General features: G+C 35.6%; 1 protein-coding gene and 1 non-coding gene across 2 annotated transcripts; one reads left to right on the top strand and one right to left on the bottom strand.

Moving 5' to 3' along the window:
* Nucleotides 1-377: 377 nt before the first annotated feature.
* On the bottom strand, nucleotides 378-484 carry LOC121230061 (small nucleolar RNA R71). The gene has a single exon (XR_005928013.1). It is a non-coding gene; the product is annotated as a small nucleolar RNA R71 (small nucleolar RNA).
* Nucleotides 485-9,315: 8,831 nt separating this feature from the next.
* On the top strand, nucleotides 9,316-13,079 carry LOC107957202 (protein NSP-INTERACTING KINASE 2). The gene is made up of 11 exons (XM_016892657.2): nucleotides 9,316-9,742; nucleotides 9,830-9,962; nucleotides 10,085-10,156; nucleotides 10,240-10,383; nucleotides 10,566-10,637; nucleotides 10,743-10,802; nucleotides 10,900-10,997; nucleotides 11,336-11,485; nucleotides 11,577-11,918; nucleotides 11,998-12,377; nucleotides 12,476-13,079. The coding sequence occupies exons 1-11, from the start codon at nucleotides 9,640-9,642 to the stop codon at nucleotides 12,794-12,796; spliced, it is 1,875 nt and encodes a 624-aa protein (XP_016748146.1). The 5' UTR covers nucleotides 9,316-9,639; the 3' UTR covers nucleotides 12,797-13,079.
* Nucleotides 13,080-14,959: the final 1,880 nt, after the last annotated feature.

The raw sequence follows: 14,959 nt of genomic DNA, 5'->3' as shown, positions 1-14,959 counted from the left end.
ATCCTGCTCCACGCACTATGTATGATTATGCTAAACCTTCTTTAATAGGAACTGAATCGAGCATAGTTAGACCTGCAATAGCTGTAAATACTTTTGAACTGAAACCTAACACAATTAAAATGATACAACAGTTTGTTCAGTTTGATGGTTTGCAGGATGAAGATCCCAACGCTTACTTAGCAAATTTTTTAGAACTATGCGATACATTTAAAATCAATGGCATTTCTGATGATGCTATACGTCTTCAGTTGTTTCCCTTTTCATTGAGGAACAAAGCTAAACAGTGGTTGAACTCGTTACCACGAGGGTCAATTACTACTTGGGAGCAAATGATAGAAAAAATTTTATTAAAATATTTTTCGCCTGCTAAAATAGCTAAATTACGTAATGATATCTCTTCTTTTGTGCAGATGGATTTAGAAACACTCTACAATGCATGGGAGTGGTACAAGGACCTTTTGAGAAGGTGCCCCCACCATGGGTTACCGCTTTGGCTTTAGGTTTAAACATTCCATAACGGCCTGAATCCTTCGACTCGACAAATGGTTGACGCAGCTACTGGCGGAACCATCAATAATAAAACACCTGAAAATGCTTATGATTTCGTAGAGGAAATGTCACTGAATAACTATCAATGGCAAGTCATGAGGACAAAGCCAACCAAAACAGCCGGTGTTTATAACGTCGATTCGGTCACCATGCTCTCTAATCAGGTAGAACTCTTGAATAAAAAAATGATGGTTTTCTTAGTTCTTCACAGGTTCATCTAATAATACAGTGCGAAGCAAGTGGAGGTGGAACAAGCCATTCGGAATACCAACCTTATGGCCACAACATGGATAACAAGCAATAAGTTACATGGGTAATAATCCTCGACCTCAAAACAATCCATATAGTAACACTTATAATGAAGGTTGGAGGAACCACCCTAATTTCTCATAGAGAGGCTAAGGAAATCAGTGACCACCTCCGGGCTACCAACAGCCACCCTATCAACAGGAAAAGATGCTGAAAATTGAAGAGATGCTCACAAAGTTTATCTCGGTATCAGAAACCCGCTTTCAGAACACTGAAACAGCACTTAAAAATTAACAAGCGTCAATCCAAGGGCTCGAAACTCAGATAGGCCAGCTTTCTAAACTAATCTTCGAACGACCACAAGGTAGCCTGCCAAGTAATACTAAACCTAACCCAAGGGAACAGCTCAACGCAATTAATGTTCAAAATGAAGAAGGAGTCGTTGAGCCTGAGCCAGAACCGAGGCAAGAAACATTGGTAAGCAAAGGTAAAGGTGAGGTAGATTATAATAAAAACAAACCAGTGACTGTCGAATATAAACCTCATGTGCCATACCCCAACGCGACAAGGAAAGACCACTCAGATGAACAATTTGGTAAATTCCTTAAACTTTTAAAAAAATTACATATTAACTTACCATTTATTGAAGCTCTATCGCAGATGCCAAACGCAATGAAATTTTTAAAGGAGCTTTTAGCAAATAAGCAGAAGTTGGATGAGACGTCGCATGTGGAGCTGAACGTAGTTTGCTCAGCTATTCTCCAAAATAAACTACCCAACAAACTACAAGATCTAGGGAGTTTTATGATTCCTTGTTTAATTGGTAGTTTAGATGTTAATAATGCATTAGCTGATTTAAGGGCTAGTATCAATGTCATGGCTTACAAAATGTTTAAGCAACTAGGTCTCGAGAAACCCAAACAGACTAGGATGAGCATTCAATTAGCAAATAAAGCTATTAGATTCCCTAGGGGTATTATTGAAGATGTGCTAGTTAAAATTGATATATTTATATTTCCCGTTGACTTTATTTTTCTAGACATAGAAGAGGATAGCAACACTCCCTTAATTCTAGAAAGGCCATTTTTAGCAACTGCTAAAATGATCATTGATGTTGGCACAGGTGAACTCACACTCCGGGTGGGAGACGAAACAATAACCCTTCAAGCTCGTAATTCTGGCAACACATCGGAAATTGAAGGTGATCATTTAAACCATTCTACAAAAACTAATAATATGGTGCAACCTACTTTGTAAGAAATGAGTCTGAAGGAAGCACATGAGTCATTCTCAAACAATAATAGAGGACCTACTCACGAGGAACGAAGACTACACATAGAGAAGCTCGATGAATGGCAAACACATAAACTGAGAACACACGATAAACCAAAACTGCGCCAAAATGAGCTCGATACCTTTCTAGATCAACTTAAGGTTGGTGATAAAGTCTTATTAGATACCGTAGATCCTCACATTGTCACTGCCAGAACGGATGAAGAAATCCCTCTTATGCTACTTAGTATTTTTCCATTCGGTACAATCGAGGTAAGTCACCCCAAGTTCGGCACTTTTAAGGTAAACAACACTCATTTAAAACCCTATTTTGATGAGATTGATAGCAGAAATGAGAAGTATAAACTCCTCGAACCACCATGACCATTCAATGGAAAGGTAAGTCGAGCTTAGACTATAAATAAGCGCTTCTCGGGAGGTAACCCGAGCACTCACTGTATTAACTTCTTTAAAATTTAGTCTTTAACACCTACCTTACTAACGGAGCACTTGAATACAGGCTTTCCACAGAAACACAGCCAACAACACGGGCATGCTTATGGCCGTGTGAAAACAGGGCAAAGATATCCCCAAACATGGGCTACAATAAAACACCATGGCCATGCGACATTGCCGTGGTTGAGCCTACCAAAACAACACGAGCGTGCGACACGCCCGTGTGGAAGAACCGTGGTTGAAACTGGGAAACATCAATGATCACGGACAACAATAACAAAAGAACATGGGCATGTGCATAGCTACACGATCGTGGAAGAAGTGAACCACATAACACACGGTCGTGCGACATGATCATGTAGCCACACGGCCTAGACACACGGGCTTGCTATAAGGCCGTGTGACGACATCTCAATTCGCGACGAACACGGACGGGACACGATCCACATGGGCGTGTGCACCGGCCATGCCACTTGAAAAATTAGATTTTTTATCTTATTTTTTTTATTAAGTTTTTAAGATTCATTTATTTTTTTTAAACACTATCTTTATCACTACTATCAGATTATTCCCTTAACTCTCTTTTAATCATGCCCTCCAGCTTTATTTCTAATACTCGATCTCGCCAATCCAATAATATCATCCATTCTTAATTCAGGAAGTTTCACTTCTCTCCCTATCTTATTTTTATATTCTAAAATATATATCTTAGTACATTGAGGGCAATGTACATCTTAAGTGTAGGGGCATTCATTTCATTATCAGAAAAATCCTTGAATGATCACCTTGTTCTCTTGAAAAGCTCTCATATCATATTTAAGATAAATTTTAATTGATTTATGATTTTGATTGATATATCTTGAATTAAAACATAGGGATTTATGCATTGATTGTTTAAACTTTAAGACATTAGAGAATCAAGCATGATAAGTTGATTTTTAAGAATTTAAAATTATAGGTTGTTGCCCCAAGTCTAGGTATTACTTTAAATTGGAATTCACGAGTCTAAACATCAAAAAGCCATAATTTTTGTGAGATTTTTGAGTCTTTTGAGCATCTATTAATTCTTTCATGCTCACTTTTATTATTGCTTTGAGTGCGTCAATATTGAACTGTTATTCTAGAACTTGCCTGATTAATCATGTCGAGACCACACCATTTGATTTGATATGTCAAAATGATTAAGGCACTTAGGATTAACCCACTCATGCCATGAAAAGCCTACCTCCACGATTAACCTCAATATTTTTGAGCCTAACAAACCATTCCTTATATTAACCTTAATATTAACCCTTAACCCATTATTGTTGAAATCCCCTAAATTAATTTGATCCCTATTTTTGTTGAGATTTGAGTTGAAGAAATTGCGTAGCTATGTCTTGTCTGTAATAAGTTAGCCTATGTTATTTAACTTGTTCTTAAAAAAATAATAATAATAAAATTATGTATAGACATTAGTAATCCCATACTCTAAGAAGAAGCTCTGTTGTACACAAGTGATATTAACTCTTTTTCTAGTTAGGTAATCTTTCAATTCAATTTTAATTTTAACCTTTTCTTTCAGCTTGTGACTACACCCCCTAACCAAGCCTCACTACAACCCTCTAAAGACCTTTTGATTGATGTATCATCTTAAATTATAGTGGTGGAGATTTGATTTCCATGCAAACCTATGGTAATGACTTTTCATTATTGGCTATTGGGTGCTTCATTTATTGTCCTTAACCACCTCGAGTGATTTGAGTGAATCTTTAGTGAGGATGTGAAACTCTGTGATATTCTGAATCAAAGGTAATTACTCAGATGAGGGGAGACACCTATGTTTGCATAATTAAATACTCAACTTGGAATGTTTGAAACTTTTATGTTCTTTTAATTGAATTCTCAATGTATGATTACCTATGGATTATTTTGAGATATTATCGATAGAAATTATAAGTTGAGAAGAATTTATTTTAATTATGGGTTGAGGATTTTTCTTAAGGACAAGCAAATGCTTAAGTGTGGGGGTATTTGATAAATCGTAATTTATACATATTTTTACCTCATGTTTAACGCATTTTATGGATGATTTCCTATTAGAATTGGTGAATTCAATGCTCCTAATGCTTTAATTTCATGTTTTATACTTAAGAGAGCATAGAGAGCGAAAGGAACGAGAAACGAGCCAAAAATGGAGAAAATGGGCCAAAGTACGAAATCAACACGGCCTGGACTTCCTCACACGGGCAGACCACACGGCCGTGTCAATCTGGTAGAATCGAAGCAAGACTCACACGTGTGGAACACACGCCCGTGCCATTCTAACAGGCTCGAACACGGCCTAAAATAATCGCACACGGGCATGACATACGGGCATGTCCCTGTCGAGCCCAAGTTGAGTCCAATTCGGAAAAGGCCACTTTTGAGGGCTCATAGGCATTCCAAAGCCTATAAATACACCCTAGAAGAGGAGAAAAGGGACACACAGAGTAAGGGTAAGGAATTACCCCAAGAAAGCCGATTGATCCATCTCAGAAGCCAGATTCATCATTAAGACTGAAGATCTCTCCTCAATTCCCCTTTAGGAGTTTTGGGTTTTCTTTATGTTTTGTATTCTTTATTATTCTGAGATGTTTTCTTATTTAGTTATGAAGTAAATTCCCTAAATACCTAAGGGGAATGAAACCTAAGACGAATCTTGTTATTATTTTCTGAATTATATGATAAATATTTAACTTGTTCTTAATTATGTGTTCTTAATTCTTGTTTTGATATCTCAGGATACTGATTCAAGATAAGCTCTTATCCAGAGGAGGAATAGACCTTGTCTAAGAGTACATTTTTCATAATTAAGCGGAGTTGATTGTGCGTCTAGACATAGGGTGACAAGATTTTGCCGGATTAGGGTGAAACCTAATAAGGGGATCCATAGATCGAGTTAATGCAACCCTAGGGTGTTAATTAGAGAAAGGTCTCAATTATTCAATCTAGAGATTAGACGTTATTAGTCTTAAATAGGGATAATAGCATAACTTTAGGATCTCTACGGAACAAGTTAAATGAATAAACCATCCGATTCGCAGCCAGAATAACAAGTACAGTCTTGTTGGATTTTTCCTTAGGTATTGTTTTAGGTCAATCGATTTTCCTAAAAGCAATTCCCCAATTCTATTCTGTATGAGTTCTTAGTTTAGATAATTAGTTAGTTAAAACAAAACCCCATTATTCTTAGGCTAGATAATAAAAAGACAGTCATTACTAGTACTTTTTGTTCCTTTGGGTTCGACAATCCGGTCTTGATAAAACTATACTACTATTTGATAAGTACACTTGCCTACATCGCGATAATAGTTAGTTTCAAGAACAATTAATTATAAATATTTAAAACCTATCACGAAATCACGCGATCACTTCTCTTTTGAGATTGCATTATTTTCTTCAAATCTCTCTTCTCATGCAACTTAAGGCTTAGGAGTCACATTGTCCAAGGCTTGAAAAAGAAGAATCAAGTTGGTTTTTGTAGAAGGAATATATACCCAATATTATAACATATAAGTGTTCTCTGATTTAACTGGTTTTTTCACCTGGTCTAACCAATTTTTAACCTAGTTTAAACGATTCTTAACCGGTTTAAAAAAATTCAAAAGCCACATCGGTGCCGGCAAAGAGAACGCCAACACCAAAGAAGCAAAAAAAAAATTTAATTTGAAACATTGTCGGCAATGTGAACACCGAAACTTATTAAAATATTTTTTTAATCCCAAAATACCAGTATTTTTTAAGTATATTTGAAAGAAATACATTCGAGTGCCAGCGAACACGGTACTGACACAAAAAAGTCATTTTTTTATAGACCGGTCAATTATCGAAAATTTATTAGGGGATGATGGAAGGTGGTACCCGGGATGAGATAGTCGGCACCGACATGCACGGTAAAAAACATGTCATTTTTTTACAATATTTTGCAACCGGGTCATTTTTATAAATAATCAATTTTTTTAGATCAGTTATGAAGAAAAACCTCAAATATAATATATGCAACCATTTCCCTCAAGGAAAAAAATTTGCAGTATAAGAATAAACATATAAAATTGACTCTAAATATGTAACATATGCTTGGGTAAATATTAGTTTGTTCCTTCTAATTTTGATATCGAGTAAATTATTCCATTTAAAAAAAATCGAAGTCAAAGTCATCTCTATCAATCTCGAAAGTGAACATATAAGGATAATTAATTACAATATTAATATTCTTTGTAAATTTTACATAATTTTGATTGGTATGATAACAAATTTGACCCTCAAAGTTTATAAATTCTATTTTTATATATTTTTTGAAGCTTAAGGTTTTTTCATATATTCTTTTTGAATTTTTTTTTTAAAATTTTAAATTTTTTAAATTTAAAAAAAAAGGATTTAATTAACAAAATTTGTAAATATTGATGGCTTAATTTACTATTATATCAATCAAAATTATGTATATTTGATGAAAAAATTAATTGTCATGATTAATTGTCATTCGTTACTCACTTACTAAATTGACAAGGATTAAATAACTCCGATCTTTTTAAGCGAAACCAACTTGTTTAATATCAAATTTGAGAGTGACCAAAGAAACCTTCATAGATATTAAAAATAAAGTTGAAAAATAAACCCAAAAATGAAAGCAAATGTTTGATTAAGTTCAACTAACATAAAAATATATTCAATTTAATTAAATTAATTAAATTAAATTAAATTTTTTTATAATTGGGAGTGGGTAATGGGGTTACTTGAGATTTGTTATATCTCCTTCGGCCTGAGACACGTGGCAGCATAACATGCCACACAAAAGATGTCCTTCCACTTGCAATTAATCGACCAGTCACTAGCAGACTGATAATCCAAAAAGCTTCACTTTAGCTAACCTTTCGTCTTCTCTGGAAGGGCCCTAGCCAATCATCCTTGCGAGGTAACCACCTGCTTTCTATAGAAAGTCTTCACTTGGCACTTGCTTTTTTGTTCAAAATCTCTCTAGGCCACCAAACCCACGTGGGCTTAACCACTCTGCACCATGAGTCAAAAGGAATGACAGAATGTGTCCCATCATAAAAATCCTCTCCATGTGTCCAACAATGATAACTTGATAGCAAGTGCACCATGGCAACACCACTAAACACGAAACTTTCCCTATCAATACTCCTCACACTCGAGGAAGAAAAGTTGACTTTTAAGCATCCTAGCCACCATACAACCCTCATCCCTCTCCTTTGTGTTCTAGCATCCCAACTTCCTTAACTCCTCCAGCTCTTTGCCCTTATTGGGTGAACCGGTCTCCACCAAACCACCATTACCTCTTCCATGTCTCCTCCTTTGTCGATACCTACTATCAACAGAACCCAACCCAAATTATTATGCCTATATATTAATACTCTTGCCATTAGGTCAAGGGATTATTAACATTTAATTTAATTTTTTAAAATTCAAAATACTACATACATATATATATATTTCTAAAATAAAACCGAACCGGTGTCATTCTCCTCTATGAATTAACTAAATTGAAATTTAAGTGAAAGTCGCAATATCTTTATCGTATTATATAAAGAATCTATTAAAGAGGAAGGGTCATTAAGTGGTGGGGACTAATGATTGGAAGATATATATATAGCTGCTATAAAGGTGTCTTTAATCCACTGGTTATATTAAGCTAAGGAGACAAGTAATCCTATAAAATTTTTCCTCTTTAGAATTGTAATGTAAAAGTAGTCACTTTTCTCATGCGGGGAACCCTAAGCATGACCCCCCTTCTATCTAACTTGGATCTTCCTTCTCAATGGTTGGAATGCAATTTTCATGTGTTTTAGAAGTTGATGGTAGCCATTAATTCATGGGAATATTTAGTTTCAATATTGGACAAAGAATATTGTCCAAATGAGTACACCAATGGCCTTTGTGAGGTCTGAAAAACCACTTCCAAACCATAAAACTAAGCACCTCTGTATCCATGACATGTCTATGTCTAAAAAAAGCACTTTGGATTTGGTTTTCTGGTTTACCACTTGGGATTGTCTTTTTAGGTCGTTTTAACTAAGATTTGTTTGTTGAATTCGAATAATTTAAAAATGTTTTCATTTAAAACGTATTATAAAAAAGTATGGGTAAATATAACTTAAAAACATTTTGATAGTAAATAACTTGATTAATCATATTATCGAAGCTTGGAATTATTAAAGTATAAGGTTAAGTGCTCTTCCGATTGACAAATGAGACACCCAAGACAACAATAATGGATTAAAAAGAATAGTGTGAAATAGTTCACACAAACAAAGGTCTCTATTATTATTATTAGGCAGTGCTCATAATGATAAGATTATGCTTCCTAAAACTTGAATGTCATTTTTAGCATCACCTTCCTATTCCAGATTACCAAAAAGAAAAATAATATTTTCTTAATTTATATATGAATATTATACAAAATGAGGATTAAATATACTATCTTATATTTTGGATTCTTATTTGGTACATAAAGGAAAAAAATTTTAAATTTTATGGTTTGTGGATAAGTATTTTTAGCTAATTATTTTTACAGAAAATGGCCAAGCTGAGGGAATGTTAGGCCAGAGTACCTGCCTAACTCCACCTAGTAAAATTAAAAGAAAGAATTTTGATTAAGCATTCAATTATTATATAATTTACAGTGCTTAACAGTTAATACTTCACTTAGCTTTACAAATTGAGAAATTTCTCAAAATATCCAATTCCATAAATAAGTGCATGATTGAAAGAATTTATTTTTCTCTTTATCAAAACATCATTTGAAATCATCTGTATTTGGTCAGTGTAACTTAGCTTTCATATATTCTTTATCTCAGCTTTTTATTTGAACCAGTGGCAGCCATGTCACTGATCAAAGTGTTTGGTTTTCCATGGTTCTCACTGAAAGTTTGAGACTCATTTCAAATTCTGTCCTTTTATAGGAACCAGGGGGTCCTCACCTTCTTGGCTCCTCATGTAAAAAACATAAAAAACTAAAATAAAAAAAAAGGCTGCATAAAACCACCACCACCAAGAACAACAAAAACCTGTTTTTTCTTACAAGAGCCTGTCCTCTTGTCTTTCTTTCTTGGAACTGCAACAACTGCTGATGCAATGGGGTTAAGGAAAGACAAGTTTGTTTTGAATTGTGTGGCTTTGGTCTGCTTGTGGAGTTCTGCATTTGGATTGCTTTCACCAAAAGGTGTTAACTTTGAAGGTAACTGAAACCACATGGTTGTTTGTATTGAAAAAAAAAATAAGCGTAAAATTTTAAGTAGGAAAATGATTGTTTTTGTTTCTTCAGTGCAAGCTTTAATGGGCATAAAAGCTTTCCTGGTTGATCCACATGGAGCTCTTGGCAATTGGGATGACACTGCTGTTGATCCTTGCATTTGGAACATGATCACTTGTTCTAGTGATGGTCTAGTCACTGCCCTGTAAGTATTTGATGTTAAGTTCAAATGAATATATTACAAAGCTTCAAACACTACTACAGATTCAGACAAAACAATATCTGACGTTGGTTCAAATGTTCTTTTTATTATTATTATTATTACAGAGAAGCCCCAAGCCAGAATCTGTCTGGTAATCTTGCCCCTACCATTGGGAACTTGACAAATCTCCAGCTTGTGTAAGTATCAATTATCAATTCATCTGTCAAATTGTGATTTAGTTTATGAATTCCGTATGCAATGAATGTTTTTGCTTTTACAGGAACCTTCAGAATAACAATATATCAGGGAATATACCATCGGAATTAGGGAAGCTTTCAAAGCTTAAAACACTTGATCTTTCTAACAACCGTTTCAATGGTCAAATTCCCGGCACTCTATCTCACCTAAAAAGCCTGCAATACCTGTAAGTATCCAAACAGGTTCTGAACATGAGTTGTTTTGAACAAGAACAGTTTAAGACAGCTTATATTTAAACAGAGGCTATTCTAAACATGAGTTGTTTTAAACAAGCTTTTCTCGATCTCAAGTATCTACAGTTAAATTATTTTGAATATGATTGGTTTGGTTTTGTTTGAATGATTCCAGGAGGCTGAATAACAACAGTCTGTCAGGAGCAATCCCTTCCCCTTTGGCAAACATGACACAGCTCACTTTCCTGTAATTCATAAAATCCTGTTATATTTTTTATTTCCAAAACTGATTGATTTATCAGACAGAGTACGATAATTTCCAACGATATGTGGGATGTGTCTGGTTTTACAGGGACTTGTCTTTCAATAATTTGAATGGTCCAGTTCCGGAATTGCCTACAACAACATTCAAGTAAGTTTGAGTTTAGCTCTCGTCTTACTGTGTTAATTTGCCCTGTCTAAAGCATGATTCTTTTATTATTTTCTTACATATCTTTTAGTTGACACAGCATTGTGGGAAACCCATTGAGTTGTGGTGTGGGGACTGGACAAGACTGTTCCAGAACAAGACCAATGCAATTGTCTCTTTCCTCAAATAATTCACAGAGTAAGAACAATCCTCCCCCATTCAATGTTTCTTCATTTGTCCAAATCTTGAATTCTCTGTTCAATATGCTGTTTTTTTTCAATTCATCAACCCCTACTTAAAAAATCAAGATCCCAGCTTTAATGCTTTGTAGAACCTTTAATCTCAAAGAATCTGTACCATCATCGATGTCAATTGAGCTAGTACACATTCGACGTGCCGTACTGTTGAGTTTAATTTTTAGTTTCCAAGTTAAAACATGCTAATTATTCTAAAATTTGCCATCACTAGTTTCTCCAACATTAGCATGATTGTTTAATTCTATCAATCTGGCATCATATTTCTGTGTTTTTCTTTAGACTCAAAACCTTCGGGAAGATCCAAGAGCCATAAAATTGCTTTAGCCCTTGGCTCAACTCTTGCCTCCATTTTCCTACTTATTCTTGGCTTTGGTTTCCTTCTGTGGTGGAGACAAAGACACAACCAGCAAATCTTCTTCGACGTTAATGGTTAGTAAAAAACTATATTTACATTGTTTATATACATGAAAAAGGGCTAACTTGTCTCTATCAAAACATGTTAAAAAAAAAATCATCTCAGAACAACGTAGGGAAGAAATTTGTCTTGGAAACTTGAAGAGGTTCCATTTCAAGGAACTTCTGGTGGCGACTAACAATTTCAGCAGCAGGAACTTAGTAGGGAAAGGAGGATTTGGATATGTATATAAAGGGTATTTGCAGGATGGAACAGTCGTGGCTGTGAAGAGGCTTAAAGATGGAAGTGCAGCTGGAGGTGAAATCCAGTTTCAAACTGAAGTAGAACTCATAAGCTTAGCAGTTCACCGCAACCTCCTTCGTCTCTATGGGTTTTGCATCACTGCAACGGAGAGGCTTCTGGTTTATCCTTACATGTCTAATGGAAGCGTTGCCACTCGGCTCAAAGGTACTTCAATGAAGAGTCTGAGCAACATAGATGTCAGAATTTAGTCGAGAATAATGTTGTAACTTGTGTGTGATTGCAGCCAAACCAGCACTGGATTGGGGAACGAGGAAAAGAATTGCATTAGGAGCAGCAAGGGGGTTACTGTATTTGCACGAGCAGTGTGACCCCAAGATAATTCATCGGGATGTTAAGGCCGCAAATATACTTCTGGATGATGATTGTGAGGCCATTGTTGGTGACTTTGGGTTGGCTAAGTTGTTGGATCATCAGGAGTCACATGTGACAACAGCAGTGAGAGGCACCGTGGGACATATAGCCCCTGAATATCTATCAACCGGTCAATCCTCTGAGAAGACAGATGTTTTTGGGTTCGGTATCCTTTTACTTGAGCTCATTTCTGGACTCAGGGCTCTCCAAGTCGGGAAAACAGCTAACCAGAAAGGAGCCATTCTTGACTGGGTGAGCTAATCTAACAATATCTACTTACGTACTTGTATCTAACAATTGAACCCCAATCCGGATAATCTAATATAGTTGGTTATTGTTTAATTTTGTAGGTAATAAAAATTCATCAAGAAAAGAAACTAGAGTTGCTAGTTGACAAGGATCTGAAAAATAACTACGATAGGATTGAGGTTGAAGAAATGGTTCGAGTGGCTCTTTTGTGCGTTCAGAACCATCCAAGTCAAAGACCCAAGATGTCAGAAGTGGTACGGATGCTAGAAGGTGATGGGCTAGCCGAGAGGTGGGAAGCGTCACATAGAGCTGAACCAAACAGGTCCAGAGCCAATGAGTTCTCTTCTTCAGAAAGATACTCTGACCTAACCGATGACTCTTCCTTGTTGGTCCCTGCAATGGAGCTCTCTGGACCAAGATAACATGAAAAATCTCAAAGACAATGTAAAACGAGTTTCATGGTTCACCATGAGAGGTATGTGTCGAAATGAAGGTATTGTATAGTACACTGTAATACTGGGAAAGTGGGAATTACTATAAATATGTCGCATTTCTGATTGAGTACAAATTTGGATTCAAACATCAAAAACTGACATATATTGAGGTTGAGTGTGTTACATGTCCTGCTACCGGTGAATGAAGAACTTTCGTGGAGATGTTTCTTATTTTTGAGTTACTTGTAATAAAAAATCCTATTTAAATGTATCTTATTTCTGACAAGAAGTTTAGGGCTATGATAGTTGGATTCAGGTGAGTACTGGGTATAATTATGTTTAACTTTTCAAAGATTTTTATATGTTTGGAGGGTGTTTTTATATATATATATATATATTCAAATATAGATATATATTATATAAACATCCTGCATTCTTCGAAGAAGTGTTAATGATGCAGGAGCCATTTTGTTGTTAATAGCTGAGACTACCTGTGAGCTATAGCTTTCAATGATCACCTTTCGAAAACCTCGACTCCAGGCCACTTCCTATCCTGTAAGAATCATGTGCTCCACCCTCGGCCCATCGCCCTTTATCATCCCTAGTTATGCCTCCAATGGAAAACCGCTCACCACCCAACTGCATGACGCCATTGACGTTAACAGTTTTAGAAAATGTCGCAGCGTGCATGATACTTAGCGTCCAATTGTAGCACTTGGCTATTAACTCATTAATTTGCATGCTGAATGAAGCTATTATTCCCCTTTTTCCACAAATTCCAGATTACAACACCAAAAAAATGTACCCTAGTCAGCTTCACCCTTCGACATTCCCAGCTCACTCTTGATTGGTGAACGCATTGTCTCGGAAAATCTCAATTCCATTGTTCTTGCATGGCAACCATGTCACATAAGTAAGGGTCTCCCATTTTTCCAGCAGACTGAATCTCAGGGTTCATCGAACAGCCCAATTCCGCAGTCCATACATCATGCCAAAATCTAATGCTTTTCACATCACCCACTGTCCACCAAACATTTTCCTTTAATTCACTCCAAATCTTCTTAAGTCCCCGTCACAAGAAAAAAAAATAGAGCAGTTTGCTCTACTAATATGGTTAGGGTATATTGCATCAACTTTATACTTATTTCGAAGAATGTTAACCCACATTCGATCAGTTTTGGTAATACGACTATACCTCATCTTCTCATGAAAGCTTTATTTTGAGTGACCAAACACCATAATCCCAGACCCCCATTTTACACCGCTGGTCTACACTGATCCCATTTCACAAGTGATATTTTCGTTTTCCATTCGATGCATCCCAGACAAACTCTCGCGCTATCCTTTCTATTTCCTTACTGACTCTCATCGGAATAAATGTGCTCTGTATGAAATAGCTAGGGATAGCGAGAAGAATAGATTTAGCTGAAGTCATTCCACCAGCCATCAATAGTAATTTCGCATTATACCCACTAAGCTTATTTTTAACTTAATCAATGGCCAAGATAAACACTCAAGTCATCGACTTTCTGGAATCCCAATAAAATGACTAATATCTGACACCATACTCTCCTCCATATTTGTAGAGTTTTTTTTTTTTTTTTCCTTTGCATTCGCTTTATGACCAGAGTAGAAATAGAACTGGGGTAACAGATTGTTGGCCGAGATATCCTTATCCTACACTTTTCTAAGGCTTAAAATTGCCAGTGAGCTGACCATTCCGTTTGCATTGATGTTGTGGATATACATCGATCTGATTAAGCAATAAGTAAAAAAAATAGTAGATAAATTAAAAAATTGAACACACAAATTTAACGTGGAAAAACCCTCCAAAGAGGATAAAAAATCATGGGCAAAGATAATTTTACTATAATGGCAAAAGAACGAAGAGTACAAAAAATGGAGATAAAAACTAAATCCTGAAAACCCGAAAACAAAGAACCCTCAAAACGTAAACACAAAATTCTCTAAATGTGTTATGAGTTTTAATAACTAATGGGTGTGTATTTCTAAGGTTGTAAAAAAGTCTATTTATAGGCTAAATTGGTAAGTCAAATAAACTATGCTAATAAATACTAAATATATTATACTAATAAATACTAAATATTCTAGAAAGAAAATATATTTTTGTTTAACTTGACTTGCAAGCAA

Source organism: Gossypium hirsutum, chromosome A05 (assembly GCF_007990345.1).
Source record: "Gossypium hirsutum isolate 1008001.06 chromosome A05, Gossypium_hirsutum_v2.1, whole genome shotgun sequence".
NCBI lineage: Eukaryota > Viridiplantae > Streptophyta > Magnoliopsida > Malvales > Malvaceae > Gossypium > Gossypium hirsutum.
The sequence above is the reverse complement of the archived record's forward strand: the minus strand, read 5'-3'. Positions and strand labels throughout refer to the sequence as shown.

Bases quoted from the DNA above. Each gene is read 5' to 3' on its own strand.
- LOC107957202 (XM_016892657.2), top strand. From the start codon at position 9,640: ATGGGGTTAAGGAAAGACAAGTTTGTTTTGAATTGTGTGGCTTTGGTC. The intron at 9,743-9,829 runs GTAACTGAAACC...TTGTTTCTTCAG, and splicing joins AAAAGGTGTTAACTTTGAAG to TGCAAGCTTTAATGGGCATA. The intron at 11,486-11,576 runs GTTAGTAAAAAA...AAATCATCTCAG, and splicing joins AATCTTCTTCGACGTTAATG to AACAACGTAGGGAAGAAATT.